The sequence below is a fragment of the Lepisma saccharinum genome, chromosome 30, assembly GCF_977018435.1.
Source record: "Lepisma saccharinum chromosome 30, izLepSacc3.1, whole genome shotgun sequence".
In the NCBI taxonomy this organism is placed as follows: Eukaryota; Metazoa; Arthropoda; class Insecta; order Zygentoma; family Lepismatidae; genus Lepisma; species Lepisma saccharinum.
This window is the reverse complement of record NC_139258.1, coordinates 1,273,595-1,294,670: the sequence shown is the minus strand read 5'-3', so window position 1 is coordinate 1,294,670 and position 21,076 is coordinate 1,273,595. Positions and strand designations below refer to the sequence as shown.

The window sequence follows — 21,076 nt, the reverse complement described above, 5'->3', positions numbered from 1 at the left end:
TGTTAAAAACCCTTAAAACTCACGAAAAAGCACCGTGGTGGTGATTTTAACATGTTTTTTCATGAGTTTTAAGAGATTTTAACAAAGGTACAAAATTACACGAGGAGGCAATGCCTTTTAATTGTAATTTCAATTTAAAAACTAATTGAAAATTTTAAAAAAACTTTACATTTCGAATGTTAAGAGAGCATTTTTTGCACTTTCATTATTGCAAAGAAAAAGATGCGATATTTCAGACCTCTAAATTTTGCATTTCCAAGACTGGTAAGTAAAAACAATTGTGAACAAAAATATAAAGGTGAATGAGAAACTAACAAAATTATGAACAGTTTGGCAGATACTTAAATAATACAGTACCATCGTAAAATTTACCATCATAGTATTTAGAAGTACTTTAGAATACAGGGGTGTGTGGTGCTAAATCAGGCAGGGGAACAGGTGACCTGCACTTGCCCCCTCCCCTCCCATACCTGTCATAATATAATACAGTAGACCAAGCAAAATTGAACCCTTATTGAAATGATCCAAATAAACATACGATACTTATGTTACAAATTGTCAAAAGTGACATACATGAAGCACGTTAACATTATGACAATACCAATGTTAAAGCAAATATGATATAATGTAAAGAAAATATTAAAAACAAAATTGTTGATGCGCAATGAAGAAAAAATTAATAAAATCAATTTATGAGTGATCAGAGAAAAAAAATGTTTTGTCGAAACCTGTTTCATCTCTCTATTTGTAGATTAAGTTGACATTTTTTTTGTAGAGTTGAGCATTCTTTTAATTCAAACGTCCTCAATGCAATAATGGAATCAGATGGACGAATTTTTTCATGACGTCCGCTAGATTTGTAGAAATTGTGACAAACCCTGAACTGTTCCAAACTCCCTTCTCGGGAACAAACAAGGACAACAATAATCTGCCACTGTAAGAGTATCCAGTTAATCATTTTACAGAGTTGTAATAACTTGTTTGAAAATGCCGTGTGTACGATTTCGTCTTAATTTTTAATTCGGTTAGGATAGGTGTTGGTTTGCTGTCTTTTCTGTAAAGTTCAATAAACTATAAGCTTTCGTCCTCAGCCGGTCGATCATACAACATTCACAACCCTAAGCTCGCAACATACATTCGCTTTCTTGTCCTCCCGCTGCGTGCGTCTTGGGGCTGTTGGAACAGGTGGCCGCGAGCTGTTCCCTCGGAAGCTATTTTGCAGCGTTTAGCCAAGGCATTTAACAGACACTTAGACTGTAGAAGATTATTCCAGTTCGTTTTGAATGGCAGATGCAATTTAGCAATGAGATTAGGAAAATATAGACTTACTACACTCAAAACTATCTCTACGACGCAGTTAAACTTTAGCACATAGCAAAAACTCGAAGGAGAACGAATTAGCTATGTCTCTCGTAGGAAACAGCTAGAGTTCAGCTTCCGTAGTGAAAGGTGGAACAATGAAGATCGTTTACCTTCGCTCGTGGCCGGAAATACTCGGCGTCAGGCAGCAGAGGGTGGAACGACGAGGGTAGGTGAAGTAAACAAACTTCCAGTCAGGGTGAAAGTTTTTCTTCAGCGTGTTGATTTCAAAAGAAAGAAGTGTTCTTATAATGTTATTATAGATAATTTAAATAGCTAATAAGGGCGATAAGTAGAAGGGAATAGCCTGTTCCCTCTGTTCCATGGAGGGACCGCCACTGTTAGAATACTAGAAACAGTTGTGGGAGTAAGTTTCAAGGTTGGGCAAGCTAATTAGCACAGTTAAAAAAGTTTCACTACTGTTGGATAAAAAATTATAGATACTAGAGTTTGAACTCCGATTAAAAATTAACCAGTAGACCTACATAAAAGCGAGTTACATCAAAATTTGGCTTATTCAATTCTGCGTTAAGCTATGCTAACCATTTTTTTTTCGAGTATGCTTTATATCTTTTATTGTCGTGAGAACAAAAAAGGGGCCAGTTTTTTGGAGGTTTGCAAATGATGGGTCTCTTTGAAATTCTATAAATTAAAAATGGGTTGTCCGATCATGATGAAATTTTAGTATCGTGCAGGCAGAAATGTTTTAAAAACAATTCTTAATTTTCAGATTTTAAAAATTTGTCAAAAAACCATTATGTTCAATTTAGCGAAACAATTTTATCTTAGTATTGGGTAGTCCTACAAATATTACTCTTGTTTTGAAGCTCTTTGCATCTATTTTTAAAATGCATTATCATTTTCAGTTCACATTGCGAAACCGATTTTATACAGATTTTTATTCAGCGGAGTAAAGATGCATGTGGAACGTGGGAACACCGCAAGCATTCACTCGCAGTGTGTACCCGGAGTTTCCACGTTTCAACGGACATCACAGCTCACAGATAACGCGTTGACCTCTCCTCTGCACTGCAGATGGTAACATTCCGCAGTTATGGTAAAGCGACTTTGACCGTGGACTGAAAATTGAGGCTTGGAGGTGTGTTGCCAGTATCTCGACAGTAGCTGCGCTTGTTGGCTGTCCCTGTACCACAGTATTGAGGGTGTACCAAGAGTGGATGAATCGTGGACAGACATCGAGCAGAAGATCAAAATGGGGCAGGCCCCACAAGTGGTTGATGAGCAAGGCGAGCGTCGGGTATCACAACTGATATTACACACAGTGGAACATTTGACCCACCTGTACATCAGCAGGTCCTCCTCCGTAGCCGAGTGGGTTAAGGCGTTCACTCGTCTTGAGATTGTTCGCTGTGGAACGGCATAGGTTCGAATCCGGCTCTGGTCGGAATTTATTCGGCCTACATATAGGGCCGGTGGCAACCCACCATTGTGAGGAAATTGGGGAGCTTCGAATGAGTAAGCGTAATCCGGTCCCGGAAACCTGCTATAACAGCTGGGGATACGTCGGGCTGACCCCCCGACTATTCCAATACTGGTTGCAGATCTCCACGCTTAGAGGTGACAAAGGGAAGCGTGGGAGGGAGACCGGTAGTCGGTAGGTAAGCCAAGGGCCTTCAGGGCTGTTGCGCAAAGGATTATAGTACATCAACAGCCAGGTACATCAGATTTACACAACAACCATGTGATGTACCTTGGATTGACTCAGGTTCCAGAGCCGTAGACCAACAAGGGTCCCCCTGTTTACCCCATGCCATCGCATACAACACATTGCGTGCGCCAAAGAAAGGCATCCATGGACCTTGGACACATGGAAGAGGGTTGTCTGGAATGACGAGTCCCGTTTTCTGTTGCACCATGCTGATGGCCGTGTCCAGATCTGGTATAAACAGCATGAGGCTACATCTTCTGATTGTACCGTGGGGGTTCAATAGTCTGGTGGTGGCAGTGTCATGGTCTGTGGGAGCATTCTCCTGACGTGCCCTAGGGCCATTGGTCATCGTACCACAAACTTTTGAGTGGTGAAGGTTACAGGAACCTGTTAGCTAACAGACAATCTGCACCCATATCTCCAGGCAGGTTTTCCTGACAACAGGACAATGCACTGTGTCACCGGGCTCGGATCACTACAGAATGGTCGGAGGAACACGACAATGAATTCTATACTCTGCCTTGGCCTCCAAACTCACCAAACTGCAACCCTATCAAACATGTCTGAGATATGCTGGAATGGGCTGTGAGAGCTGCTTCCACTTCTCCGCAAAATGTGATTTAACTAAACGAGATGCTGCAGCAGGCATGGCTTGAGTTGAACATAGAAGTTGTGTACCACCTTGAGGAATCTGTCCCCCGATGTCAAGTCATAATCGCCTGCAAAGGTTGGGCAACACATTATTTGGTAGGTGTTCCTAATAATATGATCGTTCATTCCTATACAGAGCATTCCATGACATTCACTACGAGACTCGGCAGCAAACGGCCCAGCATCAGCGCTTGTCTTTCCCGTTGAACACAGTCCGCGAGAGTCACACGCTACAGTCTGTTTTTTTTTTGTTTTTTTTTGCTCTGCCTGCCTTTGCTCTCTTTCGCTTCCTGTTGATGTTGCAGACTGACGGCAGTATAATCCTCCCTCAGAAGTTGTGTTGTGTCGTGTCCGTGTGTTGAAGATTGTGGCTCAATATGACATCACAAAAGTTTACATTACAACAAAGGATTTATCTTGTCGAGTGTTACTTCGGAAAGAGGAATTGTGGAGAAGTGCGACGACATTATGCAACGAAATTTCCTGGTGTTCCCGTTCCACATAGGACCACTATATTAAACCTCGTAAAACGTTTAAGAGTAACAGGGTCAGTTCTGAATAAAAGTGGAAAGAAAAACCCATGTGTACTTACTGAGGAAAAACTCGATGAGATGGGACAAAGGTTAGAACAGTCTCCTCGGAAATCTATCCGCCGCCTCTCACAAGAAACGGGTGTTTTTGTAACTGGGTTATACAAAGTGTTGCCCATGGCATTGTAGATCCTAAATTTATTATTTTCACAGATGAAGCATGGTTTCACTTACATGACCAGTTATAACGCAAAACAATAGATACTGGAGTACAGAAAATCCTCATCTCATTCATGAAACTCCATTACATGATGAGAAGGTACATGTATGGTGCGCTATTGCTGCACATAGGATTATAGGCCCTATATTTTTTTACGATACAATCAATGGTGACAGATACAGAACACAAATACTCACCCCATTTTTTGAACAGTTAACAGTTAACCAATATTGTGGGTCAGAGTGCTTATTTCCAACAGGATTCAGCAACTGTCCATACAGCAGACGAAACATTGAATTTGATTTTCGAGTACAGGGTTATTAGTAGAGGATTATGGCCCTCTAGGGTGACCGATTTGTCAGCCTGTGATTTTTATTTATGGGGAAATCTTAAAAATAAAGTATACAAAGACAATTTGCACACCATCCATGAGTTAAAAGAGAGTATTGTACGAGAAATCGGGAGAATTACAGTAAACGAACTTGCACGTGTAAATGCCAATTTCCTTCGGAGATGCTAGGAATGTGTTGCAGCAGAAGGACATCATTTTCAACATCTTCTGTAGTCAAGGTTAGTACACAATATGAAAACTGTAATTTTAATAGTTGACTCTAGCGATTGTCGCAGACCCCGTTTACCGGGAAAGACAAGTGCTGATGCCGGGTCGCTTGCCGCCGAGTCTCGTGGCGAATGTCAGGGAATGCTCTGTATTTGAAAATATTAAGTAGCAGGCTTTAGTCTTAACAGTAGCAATTATACCCATGTGTCTCCGAATGACAAGTCTCTCGGCATTCCTTGGCCCTCAATAGCATAGAATGTCCAATGCTTTATCATCTTTTAAAGGATAAATCTTAGATTCTTAATTTATGCGAGTAATTTTTTTTACACAATCTATCCATGGCAACACATACTGTTAGAAAAAAATTAGAAGCCTGGTAAATCAGAGGATTTTTTTAGAGAAATAAAAAATAAATACAAATTATTGTATGTTGTATACAACCACTGCTGTACTGAAACTATACAACTTGATTTCATTTGAAAAAAATATACTAGTAAATAAATTTAAGCATACTTCAACTTTGTAACTTTACAGCGTTCAAATTACATTAACATTTCTCACTTTTATGAACACACAATATTCTCTCATAAACCATCAAGAAAATAAAACATCCCTGAATAATAAAACTCTATCCAATGAGCATAACTTGTGGCTGTTGCTTGATTATACTGAAAACAGTTCTGCAATGTAAATAATGTACGACAAAAGTTTCTTTCTTAATCATAATACCAACAAGGTGAAATAAATCAAACATTTAATTCCAACTTTGTGCAATAATCAAAACTATGTTTTAAGACTACGCAAGGGTAGTTTTGCATTCTTTTAATTTTATCTCTGTTTCATCCACCATGCAACTTCACAAGTGCAATACAAAACTGTGTTTACTGTGCCAACCATAAACTTCAATTTTCATTTCTTCAAAATTCTCTGCGAGAGAAAGACATGCATACAGCCAGTTTCAATAACATTTCTCTCACCGTCCCCCCCCCAATGTGGAAATAAAGTCAATACTAATACAGCTGTAACAATAATAACAAAAATTGAGCATGCAGAAACCAAAAAAAGAAAATTAATTATGGATGCAGAATATCAAATATGAGCTAAATAAATACAAGGTTCCCATTCATTTTGTACAACCAAATTCCCTGACTTTTCCAGGTTTTTCAGGATGACTTCCACAATAGGAAAAAAATCCCTTATGTTTTATTACGAGAATGTAATAAAAACATTGAAAGCAATATGTTTCTTGATGATTATATGAAAAATTGTTATCTTTAATTATTTTATGTGTGTGGGTCATATGCAACTCGCAGAGCTTTAGACACAATTATTACGCTGCATGCCACATGAGTTATTTTTGACTCACAGCATGTATTTTTCTGAGCATTGAGTCTTTTGTTATTTGCAACATAACTCTGAGGTATACTATCGTTTCGATGTCATTTGAGGAGCTGGCCAGCAATAATTCAAGGCCAAATGCACAATCGGAAAAACTTGAAAAGAGTGAAAGGTTTTTTTTGTTGTTGTTGTTTACTTGTCCGATTTAAGTGAAATTTGAAGGCAAAAATAAATATAAAAAGCTTTTAAAATTGTTTACATTAATTGTAGCAATAACAGCATCATTAAATAAGATTTTCATGAACCATCTGCAAAATTTTGTACATGGGACCATTCCCTGTGCACCATGAGGCTCCCAAGGTAAAGAGACATATGAGTCAAATACGCTTAACGAGGCCACAGGCGTAAAACCTGCATGAGTTAAATACAACTTGTGTGGTAGTTAACATGTTAAAATAACTAAATGCTTAACATGCGACGTTAATTGGACATTATTGATTGTCTAGTGCATTACTATACTTATTCTAACTCTAACCAACTATGCCATGGTGCACCAGGTTTGTAGTAAAATCACAGGTCTCTTGTAGGTTCAAGTCACACCACCAGCAAACTTTCACCTGAAGACTAGGGAAGAGATGCTGTCTTGAAACATAGTGTTAGAAAAAATATGGTAAAGCACTAGACAATGGATAATAACCAATTAACATTGCATATTAATGTAGAACCATTGTCACTAACATTCAGAGAATTATTAACTAAATGCTTGGACATGAGTATCCTTTTCAATAACTTTCCAGACCATTTTAAAATCCTTGAATACTACTTTATAAATGTTATTTTATTATTGATTTATTTACATATTTAATTAGTTATTTGGTTATAACTTATTGATTTAGTTTTTTTATTTATTTATTTATTTTATGTCTTCAGATTTGCAATGATAATCAAAATGAATGAATTGACTGATTGATTTAAAATTTTTGGGTGTATCGGCATGTATGGCCATTTTGCACCCTCCAGTATACGTGGGGGAATAGTTCCTTACCTAAAACCCTTACTTAATAATTGAAAAGGGGTGTAAAAAGCCCCTTGGCAAAAATTAAAAGTGCAAGGTTGTCAAGTAACAACAAAATGAATGAAGTTTATTCAACACTGTTGAAAATAAATGAAGTAAAATCAAACGTAAAAATACTTTTCAACCAAGAAGCTTCTTGGAGAATAATTTGAAATGTATTTTTTCAGACTCTAATCCATACTAGTACAACAATTATTCAATTCCCCTCAACTTTGTTATGACCTGTCCTTTCTTGCGATATTTCCAGGATTTCAATGCCAGAGGGAACCATGAAATATTTGATGAAAAGACTGTCACGGGCTATCCACCAGGTGAATTGTGGAAAAGATTCCAAGCTTTCGAGAGCTAACGTCACTCTCATCTTCAGGGTAGGAGTGCAGTGCTGAGCATCAACCCTGTGCATATATGTTCATGGAGGGAGGTTCCCGGTGAAGATTGTGGATCAATCGTGTGCAGTGTCTGCTGCATGCATGCTGCTGGTTGACTATCGCTAGCCACGCTGCGTCCAGTTTCAGTACATCTTCATCAGGAATCTCCCTCCACGAACATATACACACCGGGTTGAAGCTCAGGACTGCACTCCTACCCTGAAGATGAGAGTGACGTTATCTCTCAAAAGCTTGGAATCTTTTCCACAACTCACCTGGTTGATAGCCCGAGAGAATCTTTACATCATTCGTCGCCAAGAAAGCTTCAAGGAATATTATGTGAATTTGTTGGCCTAACATGTCAGACATAGTCAATCAACAAAAAATTGTCTACGAATTTGGCCAAATTAAAGTTCGATCCCACAAAATTAATCACATGCAGACCTCATGCTCTACATAACTGAAAAAGAGAATGGTTAGAAGATGCACAAATACCACCATGCATTATCAAGTCTTTCTGATGGGGCAAGAACAAGCGGAAGGAAACTTACTTGAGTGACAGTGAGAGACGGATTGTTCTGTTGTTTCCACACACTCAGAGCCCACCTCAATGCCTGTCTGCACCTCCTTTAGGCCCACTTGTTGCAGGCCGTGGCTTGAGGATAACGTCACAACTTTGGAACCTGCAACTAACAGACAGTGGATACTAACAACCAGAATTTCTCTTGGATACTCAACACAATCAAAGCGAAACCACAACACCACAGCAAAGTGTAAGCTGACACAACTGACACAGAATGTACAAATGGACTCTACAGAAGCAAAGAAAAATTCAACAGCGGAACAACACAAACAAAACAGTTTCCAAAGGCAATATTTAACATCTGTCATGGTGAAAAGCATTTTTGTTTATCATTTAATGAAAGTTTTCAAAAAATCAGTGTAATACTTAAAATTTCAGATATACAAGCAGGTAATAGCTTCTGCTGATATTCCAAAAGAATCTCTACAACTAGTAGATTGAATTAAATAAATCTGTGCACTGCAGAATTAGGCAGAGTTGATCTCCAGGGGGGACTCTCAGCTTAGCAGGAGTGGGGGCTTGTAAACCAAGACCATTTTTCTAAAGTTTAACAGTATTAAATTAAGGTAAATTATGTGTGTGTGTGTCATGGGAAGGAGCATTAATTTTAATATAAAATTTAGAAATTTTATACAAATACTACAGTTTTTTTTTCCCATGTCTTCTAAAACATCTCTTGGAAGTGTTAATTGGCTGCTACTGACAACATGACATTATCCCTTACTACAGTGCGTCCATTTCGATCTGCAGCCGAGAGATCGGGAGAAACGTGGCGGGCGGCGCTGACGGAGATGCCGACATTTGAGGCCTGTAAGCCCGCTTATTTTTGTGGACATCTTGCAAAACGAGCACTAACCTGTGTTATAACACGCAAAAGTTCTTCTGTAATTCTTCCAAGTTCCACCCTTATATACACAAATAAATACGCTTTAGAAATTATATTAAGAGCCACAGTAAAACATTTTAATCATAGTTTTGACCAGTAACGTCCTGCTTAAGTTTATATCCTTGAAAGAGTTTTGTGTCGATGGGGATCGTTTGGAGGTTTCGAATGTGCAACACTGTATCAAGATTACGCTGCAGACGAACCGTTAAAAGCTAATGGTGTTCGTGAGCTTCCTTGCAATCCGAAATCTCCTAGCTCAAGTTTTTTGTTCCTTCACGACTACAGAGCTGTGAATATAGTGGCAGGCAGATGTAAACCAAGAGCGTGTTAATTTCGTACTGTGCGTAAGGGTGTTATTCTTGGTTACTTGCCGTTACTTGTTTGTGTTATTGCAGTGTGTATGTGTGTTGTGTCAGTCAGACGATTGGAATGCCAGCCGCAAGGTTCACGTTAGAACAAAGAATTTTTATGTATGACACTTACGTGAAAACAGACTCGTGTCGAGACGTGTGTAGGCAATTTGTACAGAAATTCCCAGGCGTTTCACCTCCACATAGAGATACGGTTAGACGTCTTGTCCTTAAATTACGAGAAACTGGATCGTTAAATTTTAAAACACCTAAGCAAAAACGACGGATTCTAACCGAAGCAAAACTCGATGAAATTGGTGCAGCGTTAGAACGTTCTCCAAACAAACCTCTACGCCGTGTTTCACAGGAGATGGGCGTGTCAAAATCATCAGCACATACAGCCACTAAGCTACTAAAATTAAAACCGTACAGAGTTTCTATAGTGCAAGAATTACGGCCCCCTGACAACGTAAGTAGAGTAAATTTCTGTAATTGGGTTTTGCAGAATATTGTAGATGGTATTGTTGATCCACAGTTAATAATTTTTTCGGATGAGGCATGGTTTCACTTGCGTGGTCATGTTTGTTCACAGAACAATAGATACTGGAGCACTGAAAATCCCCGAATAATACACGAAGTTCCGTTACACGATGCAAAAATTGGTGTGTGGTGTGCTGTAAGTGCCAAAAGAATAATAGGGCCTATATTTTTTGAAGACACAATAAATTCAGAGAGGTACCGCACACAAATACTCGCGCCGTTTTTTCAGTTGTTATCAGATAATGAGAGACAATATGGGTATTTTCAATAAGATTCGGCCACAGCCCATACCGCCGCTGATTCTTTGGACGCTATAAGGGAGGTGTTTGATGACAGAATAATTTCAAGAGGTTTATGGCCTTCACGTTCGCCAGATCTTACCGTATGTGACTATTATTTGTGGGTAACCTTGAAAAATAGAGTCTACCGAAATAACCCTCATAGCATCGACGAACTAAAAGACAATATAAGGGCAGAACTAGGAAGAATTACGGAAGAAGAACTTTTGCGTGTGAATCAAAATTTCATCAAACGATGCCAGGAATGTGTGAATGTAGGTGGACATCACTTTGAACAACTCTTATAACACAGGTTAGTGCTAGTTTTGCAATATTTATATAAATGTCTGCATATGTCCATAAAAATATGCGGGCATTACAGGCCGCAAATGTCGGCACCTCCGTCAGCGCCGCCCGCCACGTTTCTCCCGATCTCTCGGCTGCAGATCAAAATGGACGCACGGTATATACTCTATACTACATTTCATGATACATAACTTTATGTCATACAAGAAAAAATGCACAATATTGAATCATAGTGCCCCGGCTGAAGCAATAAAATGCACCTTCATTCCCAAAACTTGGGACCTGTGGAGCTTTGACGGAGGTGTGGAAGGAATGCGGATCAAGACGTCAGTTGCAGATTTGTCTCAAGGGGCAATGAAGTTAGAGATGAAGAAGCTCCTCTATGAATGAACTTTATAAATTCTAGAGAATCTTCTAAATACTTGCCGCTACTTAGACTTCTGGTCATAAACAAGATGAAAGGATGTAATAGCTGCTGTTCATGTTCTGTGAATTTATCTTTCACCATGTTGTGAGCAAAATAATATCTGCTGTCTACATTTTCACTCTTCACTGCAAACAAATTATACATAATATTTTTACCTAATGTCAAAGGGAGCTGACGGCAGTGCCAGGGGGGTTCAGCACCCCCCACCTGGCCAATGCCTGTTTATGGGCCTGTGCTGAATGCCTTGAAGGCATATTGCATTGCACCTCTGTAGGCCCTCATTGATGGCCCCGATCTTAGCAATGACGGCATGTCACAGTTCTTCAATAGTCATCATACATCTCCACAAGGTCCTTCAATACGCACATTCGACGTGATATGAATGTGGGGCTGGTAGACTTATGGTTTCAGAATGATTAAAGAAGACACTTGTGAATAGTGTCAACACATCCCAAAGTGTCAACACATCCCAAGTGAAGAACGGTTACAATTACAGTAAGTATACCATCATTTGAATAGTTTCATTTTCTTAGTATCTCCACAGGAAGAAGTCCAGGAGTAAGGTTAGGCCATACAAGTCATGAAACATCGCTAAAACAGATCTGAACAATTGGGTAAGAAATACACATACTTGTTCTGTTATTTTACCATCCTTTTGATTCAATCCCAAGTCACCTAAAATTTAACATGGTAGATAACATCTAAATATGTTGCATTTTAGTCCCAGATTTGGTTTCATATAAAAAAGAACAGCAGTGATGCAATGCAGTACAATTTAATGATCCCCTTTGACAGAATCAATATATACAGAAGGTTGTTCGCATTATATCTGACCATTTTTGACGGGTACTCACCTTAAGAGATACCGCGCCGCCACCACCGATCATGTTCTATTGGACCCCCAGCATTGTGGACTATCGCCCGGCATCGCAGTTTCCATTGCAGCAAGCTCCGGCGCAGGACAGGCATGGGAATTCTGTCCCACTCCTCCCTGCAAGCTCTCCATAGACCATCCAGGGTGCGCGGGCAGCAATGTTGAAGACGTCGTTTCAAGAGTACAAATGCGCAAAAATCCATTGGACTGGCATCTGGGCTTTTCACAGGAATGTCTGCAAATGGAATGACACAAATTCCTAATTCCTCTGCCATTTCCTGATAAAAACGTAGTGATGTTCTGGCGGTATGACTCGAAGCCTTGTCCATATGGATCATCACCTGGTTTGGGTCCATTCCATACAATTGTGGGATGTCTCTCCGATAGATAGGTGTCAGAATGGAGTCTTGGAAGTATCTGGCATTCACCTTCATGTTTTTGTCCACCTTGCGTATCATCAAATTACCCTCATATCCGAATCTCGTCACAACCATAAAGCCACGAGGGAAGCTTTTCCTGCACTGACGAACAAAATTGCTGCGCCCCTTGCCGTCAATGTCACGGTATGTGAGACTTTGCTTGCAGCCCTTCTCCTGGTGGTTTTCGTGGGTGAATGTTTCACAAGGAGAGCCTGTTGTGTGTAACAGGCCACAATAGCTTTCGCAGTAGTCACCCCGAGTGTTAACCAATTCTCCAGACACTGTTTCACAATGCGTACGTATGAAAACTTAGCATGGAAAAGGGCCATTACGTAACCCTCCCAATACCGGTTGATTTTCGGCGCCATTTGATAACATTCACTACCAACACTCGCGCACCTACAAGGTCAGACACAACACTGCTGTCACCAGCAGACCCATATTTCCAGCATGATACGCCAGGTGGCAGCACCGAATCGACCATGGTCAGATATAAAGCATACAACCTCTGTAAAATGGCATCTTTTGTTTTTGCAACTACCTTACAGACTGTCAGTCAACTCAGCACTACCCGTATATGACAAGTTGTCAGTTAAGTACACAAACCAGGGGAGAAAAATCACAAAAGAGGAACGAAACTTCAAAAATAGCTAATGAAAAATTATGTCAAGTGGATGTGGGTATCTGGAATTCACAAGAGTCTATAAGCAAACAAAACTGTCACAAATTTAAGTTTGAAAATATTGGAGATCATAGATTTTCAGTCTTGAGCGCTGGTATCCTACATACTAATAACAAGTAGTATCTGGTGTGGATCTTGTGCAAGTGTTCCTCCTTAAAGGAGGTTATGATGAATAATAATATTTAACACTATTTACAAGCTAGTTGTGGTGGTTAGGAATGTTCTTTTGTTATTAAAAAAGTAGATGTGACCTCTGAGAAAGGTTAGTTAATATTATTATTAGTACTAATTGAGTAGTTTAGTGGGGTTACACTGAAAGCCATATTTTTTGTATTTACATTTCTGCATACAGATAGTGTCATGATTATACAAAACTTTCACACATTGTCTAGTAAGCTATTATCTGCAAACTTATGAGATAATTTAATCAGGTAGGCACACTGTTTGAACACAGCACATGGCACAATATTGTGCTTTGGTTTATGGATAAGTCATAATAAATGATTCACAGTAAAGGCAAACACAATAGCCAGTGCAAAGGTCCCGTTTGGTCTAGGCTTATCAACAGGGAACGGATTTGTATGTAACTGAAATCTGTTATGTTCTGTATTATCTTTGCACATCATGGCATGTAGACTCAAAAAATTTGTTTTCATTTTCCATAGTTGTACATATATTAGTAACAATTATTACACCATTAAGCCTTGTTTCCATGATTATGAAAAACTCAATATGCTGACCAAGGCAGTAATTTATTTTATTATAAAACATAAACTAAACTAACATTTCAACCCTCTAGCAAGGTCTTCTTCAGACTCTACACCAAGTACAAATGTAACAAGATACACAACAGGACGATATATACACACAAACATTACTCCCCTCCAGACTATTATAAAGTTGTTCTGGAACTTTCTAGCAGGTGGCTTTCCCTTGTCAACTGTACTTTCACCTAAAAGGCTAAACATATTTTCTTCCATCTAGAATGTGGTTGGATTTTTATCTCACGCTCTTTTTCCTTCATTCTTCTTCCTTCTTCTCTCCTCTTTCTCTCTTGTTCGTTCCACTCTTTCTAACACCTTCTTCCATTCTTTGTTTAACTTCAGCACCCCATTCCAGTTCATTGTGTCTTCTTCACCTTTCGTCTCTATTTCCTTGTTCTCCTTCCATTTTCTCACTAGTATTCTCTTCTCCCTTCCCATCTGCTTAGCCTCATCCCACTCTATGTCATGTCCTGTTTCTCTCGTGTGTTTAAATATCGCATTTCTTTCTCTCTTAAGACGTACATCCCTATGTTGTTTCAACCTGTCTTTCAGCCTCTTTTTCGTTTCTCCTATGTACACACTCTGACACTGATACAGAGTCTGAAGAAGACCTTGCTAGAAGGTTGAAATGTTACGTTTGGGTTATGTTTTGAATAAAGTAAATTACACCTTGGTCAGCATATTTAGTTTTACATATATTAGGTTCTAGCTCGTATTTGACATATTCTAGTTATTTTTACATATTATTTCCATATTTCAGAACATTTCTTAACATATACAGTAGAATGTTGTTTATCCGCATGTCAATTATCCACACACTCAAAAAAGCAAGATTCAGTTTTGAACAAATTTAAGCAATTTCTTCAATTGTAAATTGGATCTAGATATATATTTTAGTTCTTTTTTAAATGGACCGGCAACCCTGCAGAAGGAAAGTTGAGTAACAGACTCTGCAACAATTAAGCTGAAGGGGTGGGAACACCTGACAAGCAACTCTGAATTTGTCAACCTAGCATTATCATCAGATACTAGCAGTATAGTACAGTACTGTTTTCTAAGAGTGCTTCTTTGTGTACTGTACATGCTTTTCTTTGTTAAATACGTACGTATAAAATAAAACTGTACTGTACGTGCTTTTCTTTAAATACGTAAAACCTGAAACATGTACTGTGCGTGCTTTTCCTTGTTAAATAAACACATGTTTGATTATCCGCAAAAATCATTATCTCCTCATAACTTTCGGTCCCAATTAATGCGGATAAACGACTTTCTACTGTACTCCATATTCACGTAATAACTACATGTCTCCGTGTGACCGAAAGAGTTGGGTGAATTTCTTGTGAATAACTGACAAATTTGAAAGACACTCACATCACTTCTTGTGATATTGAACACAGTTTTAGTCGATATAAATCCATCTTAAGAGACAACAGAAGGAAATTCACATTCGAACATTTACAACAAAATTTTGTTATTGATTGTTTTGAAAACAGAAAATGAAAACACATTGTGTGTTGTTTTACAATTAGGGGAGACCGGGGTAATTAGAACATGGGGTTATTGGAACATGTTAATGTAGAATAATTTAAAACGAAAAGACTGGTGTAATAACATTTCATACCTATGTACCTACACTAAACCTACATGCAGAAAATTTGTTATTGGAATAACTACACAAAAGTAAGTTTTATTTGACTTTTATTATACACCTGCAAAAAATGATGTGACGCATGTTTGGTGTTTCTCTGCTTCTGCATATACTGGATGTGAATGAAAGAACCCTTTCAAAATTTTCTTCACCCCTATAATAAAACATAAGGGCACACATCTTTTCATGTGAGTTTGGTTGTCTATGGGCAATTTGCCTGGTTTTTATAAGCAAAGTTCTTATTACCCCAAAAATTTCTGCAAAGGGGTTATTAGAACATTGCGTAATTTCCTTGATTTTGCTTGGGGTAATTAGAACAGTCATGGGGTAATAAGATCATCATCTTGAAATACCATGAATATGACAATAAAAATAATACATTGTCATAACAACATTTGAAAATGGTTAGGCTAAGTTCAAAGTTCCACATTTGTGCAATATTTATAATAATTTAGTCATAACAGTTATTTTTGACTGGCAATATGAAAAACAAATATCTTCAATCATATGTGTTCTTTCAGACAAGAAAGATATGATACATTCAAATTTATAATTAAATTTATTGAAATTGTGTACATTTGCATTGGCATCAAGGTTTATATACAAAGGTCAACTCTTTAAAATTGTACAATGTATAATATAATGTCATACTTGGTATTTTGTATCAACATTCAAAAAACGGTAATTGTAATCATTAGATAAGTATATTGTGATATACATAGTAAAATAGAATCAGAGGATGACGATGTAGTCCTATTCAAACTGGAAAAGTACTACGCTGTATATTACGAGCGAAAGTGGTATGTTGGTAGAATTATTAAAATCTCTAATGGCCAGTCTAAAGCAACAATCAAGTTTCTGGAGGAAAAAGAAACTGGCAAGTTCGATTGGCCACGAAGACCTGATGTTGAGGAAATTGATAGGAAGTTTATATTTTACGGACCTTTGGAGTTAAATGGAATCGGTCCATTTACCCTTCCATTGTATGACATCATTAAGAGCAAGTATGAAGCTTTCAAAAAAGAAATCAAACATTCAAATCAGTAGATCTACTGGTGCCAAACTGACAAATGTTAATATGGGTCAAGTGTTCTTTGGTGTAGCTTTTGTCATGTAGCCTATATTTTATGGTTTCATATATAATTGTTTTTTGAGACTGATAAGCTTAATTTCTGTATATATTAGTTTTTCACGACAGTTAAACCTGTTAGTGTAAGTTATCTTAAGTGTTTTTAGAAGTATTAGCACTACTTGTTACAAATTGGAGTAAGTTTTCCTCCAAAAAAGATGCTTTTTTGTACTTTTTCTAATTGATATACTAGATTGTACATGTAACTATTAGAAGTTTTTTCTTTACTACATTGTAGAATGGCCTGTAACCTTTCAAATAAATCATAGAGCACTGATTTTCATCCACACATATTTGCTTCACAGCTGGGAAATTGAACTTTATGAAAAAAATACGTTAACTTGGGATTTTATTTAAACAAGCATTGATAACTCCAGAAGAAGTAGAGCTATTGTGTTCAAATTTGCAGGATAAATGAGACATTTATATATGATGTTCTTATTACCCCAACAGCAATCTAAAGCTATTCAGTTGAAATTTCTAACTTATGTTCCATTAACCCCAAATGGGGTAATTGGAACAATTTTATGGTGTCATGACAATTTTTTTTTTTGGACGAGTATTTGCAATGCAGGTATGGTCATTATTTTTTTCAAAAATATACAAAAGATGTTCTTTGAAATGGTAGAAATTTTTAAAAAATCCATCAGTAACTTTCTGAGTAATTTACAGTGGAACTTCTACAGGCTGTTTCCTGTTCTAATTACCCCGGTCTCCCCTAATGTTGATGTAAGCATACTGTATTTTACAATTTTAAGTCCATATTTAACCATATTTTAGTGAAAATAACTAAATATGATTTTACATATTTTAAATCGTCTTCTTTACCATATTGATAGAGCACTTATTTCGAGAGAAATGAGATAAGGTCAGATGATGTTTTACCATTTACTGAGCTATCCAAATAAGAGTAGGAGGAGAAGGGTAGGTGGCTGAGGGATGCGCCAGCACTTAGCTCTGCTTCCTGGCGGCAGCACTGGCTGCTACTATCAATGATCCACCAACTAATTACAACTGAAATAAGGCCTGGTGACAGGGCACCCTTCGCTTAAATAGTAGCCAGTTCCGCTGTACTTTGCAACCTCCGCTTCCTGTGGAATTCTCCTCTGCAAGTCGAAGCATTCCAGGAGACGGAGGAAACTGGACGAGAAGTACACCAGGAAGCAAACGTTCTGCACTCGCATCCCTAGACATCTACAATATTTAGCACATTTTTACTACATATAAATCCGTTCTCTGCTTATCAGTATTTGTAGTGTTGTTGACTCTTCACAAAGTTGTTTTTGAAGAGAGCCACAAAGAAAGAGCCATCTTAGGTTAAATTCACAAACACAAATGTCTGTGTTCATTCCCTTACCCATTTGTCATCAGTTCATCATTCATTCATCTTCTTTGTTGTACAGTAGTGCATTCTCCCATGTTAACTAGTATACTGCCAGTAAACCAACTTTTTTCACATACGAGGTGTGGCAAGAAAAAAAACGGACTGTTGCTACAAAATCTTTTATTGGTTATATTGTACAATGCGAACATTATCCCCTTAAAAGTACTCCGCTGAACTATCGATACCCTGCTCCATACGAATCTTCCATTGCTGGAAGCAGTGCTGGAAATCATTTTCTGAAACCATGTTCATGACCTCTGTCGCTTTTGTTTTCACAGATTCTACGGTCGTAAATCTGGTTCCTTTCAGTGCTGATTTGACCTTTGGGAATGAAAAAATTTTGCACGGAGCAAGATCCGGTGAATATGGTGGATGTTCTAACACTGGGATCCCATACTTGGCCAATAAAGCCTTGACTGACAATGCCGTGTGGCAGAAACATTGTCCTGATGAAGAATCCATTACTTGTTTTTGCACAAATCAGGTCGTCGTCTTCATACTCGCTCACAAATGGTCGTCAGCACAGGAATGTAATAATGCTGGTTGTTTTACAATAGCTCAAGTACTCAAGCGACGATCTTTTTGAATCAATTCACCGACATTTGCAATGTTTAATTCCATTTTCGACGTGGAAGGCCGTCCAGGATGCGAGTCGTCCGCCATCACTTCTCATCCCTCTTTAAACCTTTGAAACCACTCAAATACTTGTGTGCGTGATAAACACTCATTACTGTACACTTCCTTCAACAAACCATACGTATCTGTGGCGGATTTTCCGAGTTTCATAAGAAACTTTAAATTGATATGCTGTTCCACTTTCACACTTAACATTTTTCCGACGGAGCACAGATGTACGGTTCACTTCGTATCCAAGCTACAGCGGAAATGAGCGCCGCGCACCCTGGGCAATCACACAGTGGATAGGCAGGATATCATGTTATACATTCATGCACCGCTTGACCTTGACATGCTCGACGTTTGTCCGACAGCAACATCAATCTGGTTTTTTTCTAGCCACACCTCGTATATACAAATTGCTGGAAAATTTGAAGTTGTTGGACTTCGGTTTTTGGTTTACTTTGATGTTTTCGTTCTATTGCATCTAATTAATATATAATAAATATACACATTAAATAAAAATTGTTGCCAGGCCAAATTTTCATAATATGCTGCTGTTGTTGTAACCCAGTGGTTCCCAAACTGTGCACTGTGGCGCCCTGGGGCTGGCTTACAGGGGCACCGCAAATGTTCCAATATTTTCACTGAAATGATATGATTGTTCCAAATATGCACTTATTTAGTACTTTTTACTTGGAAAATGTTTCTGAATTTGAAGTGTGTTTATTTTTTTAAACTTTTTTTAGCTTGAGGCACGCAACCCAACCTCACTAACAGAGAGTTGCAAGTATTAGATGCGCCTACATACTGACTTGGGCGCCGCAGAAAAATCTTGAAAACACTAAGGGCGGCGTAAAACGAAACAGTTTGGGAACCAATGGAAGCAAAATAAAAAGGCAGAAAAGTGACCTACAGTTTAAAGTGAAATCCAACCCACTGTGCAATATACTTCCATTGAAAACTGAACTCAGGACCTCTTGACTACAAGGTGACAGTCTTAACCACTACATCATCCAACATCCATTATAGAAATAAGTCTTCACTAAGATCGAAGTGCAGGCAACGTGGAGGACATTATACATGAATCCAGACATTATTACATGTCCAATGGCAAAACTAGGTATGCTAATGCAGAAATGAGCAACACACAGGCAAAAAAAATGTGATCAAAAGCACAAACCAACAATACCCCTCATGAAACATTAAGCAACGAAACTAGAAACTTAATAAGCATTTGTTACCAGCATAAATACATATATTCTCAGTACTTAAGGAAACGCCGGTCGATGCTTTTCATGATACAGAACACAAAAATGACATCAAATTGCATCACAATGAACAAATACAAATAATAGTAGTAATCGAATCTGAAACTTTATCGCAAGGAAAGAACAGTTAAATAGTGAATGTTAATTTTCCCATAGTTACATGTAACGATAAAATACATCTTAGCTGCTCCCTTCATTCAACAAACAACCTTTCTTTGAACTTAACAAACAATATTCCCAAAGAATTGTCAAAGTCTTCACTAATCTGTAATGGGATGCCCTGGAATTCCTAAAGTGGCACAAAGGGGAGGATATGGTTTCATGAAGAGAAACATGACTTCTCTTTTTAAGTAGAAAGCAGGATATTGCACCAGTGTTTCATTGTCTTTACATTTTACAGGAAGCAAGGACAATCCAGGGGGAATATATTATCATCCTTGCCCTTCCCAAACATGCGACTGGAGGTCTGGTTTGCCTCACTGCCCTTCTCTATGACAGTTACTGACACAAAGTGGATCATGCTGTACACCTCAATCCTTATCAATTTGCTTTTCTCTAACCAATGTACATACAAGGTGTTTCAAAGTGATTTGAACAACAAAAACACGTTCCATGAGCAATACAACATAATCACCAATCAAATATGCCATGAAATATACTTAAACACATCCTTAAGTTGTTTGAACGGTCCCAGTAGTTCTAAATTCTGCCAGCAGGTGTCAGGCTGACCAGTTGTAAAATGGATGGTGTAAATGGAAAAACATTCTTGAACATGCTGACTACATCGCTTAAGCTGCAGCTGACACAACGACAGTGCAGACTTCATGTATAAGCTCCATAGAGCCCAATGTCACTTCCACCCGAATGGGACTTCCTTAACGAGAGATTGGGTATGCAGCTAAAATTACCCCATTGGCGTGTACAGAGTAACGAAGGGTGCTCCTATTGAGTATTTGTGAGATAACTACGCAATAACCATTGGCACTTAAACTTGGGCAGTTACATTACATATGTGTGAAATTGCATATTATTTTGACCATTTATGAATAAAATTTAACAAGTTGATATCGTTCAAATCATTTTGAAACACGGTGTACAATAAAAATAAGTCTTCTGCAAAACTAATTCCTTATCTAAGAGTCCTTCTTCCG

The 21,076-nt window shown here is 38.2% G+C and overlaps 1 protein-coding gene across 4 annotated transcripts in view; it reads right to left on the bottom strand.

Moving 5' to 3' along the window:
- Positions 1 to 21,076, bottom strand: part of LOC145981899 (oxysterol-binding protein-related protein 9) — a 340,511-nt gene that overhangs the window by 189,432 nt on the left and 130,003 nt on the right. For 3 of the 4 annotated variants that reach the window (XM_083115391.1, XM_083115392.1, XM_083115394.1), the window contains one exon: positions 8,321 to 8,458. The exons of the other annotated variant lie outside the window; for it this stretch is intronic. In XM_083115391.1, the coding sequence (XP_082971517.1) occupies positions 8,321 to 8,458 (138 nt within the window). The remainder of the gene's footprint in view (positions 1 to 8,320; positions 8,459 to 21,076) is intronic. 4 annotated transcript variants of the gene reach the window in all.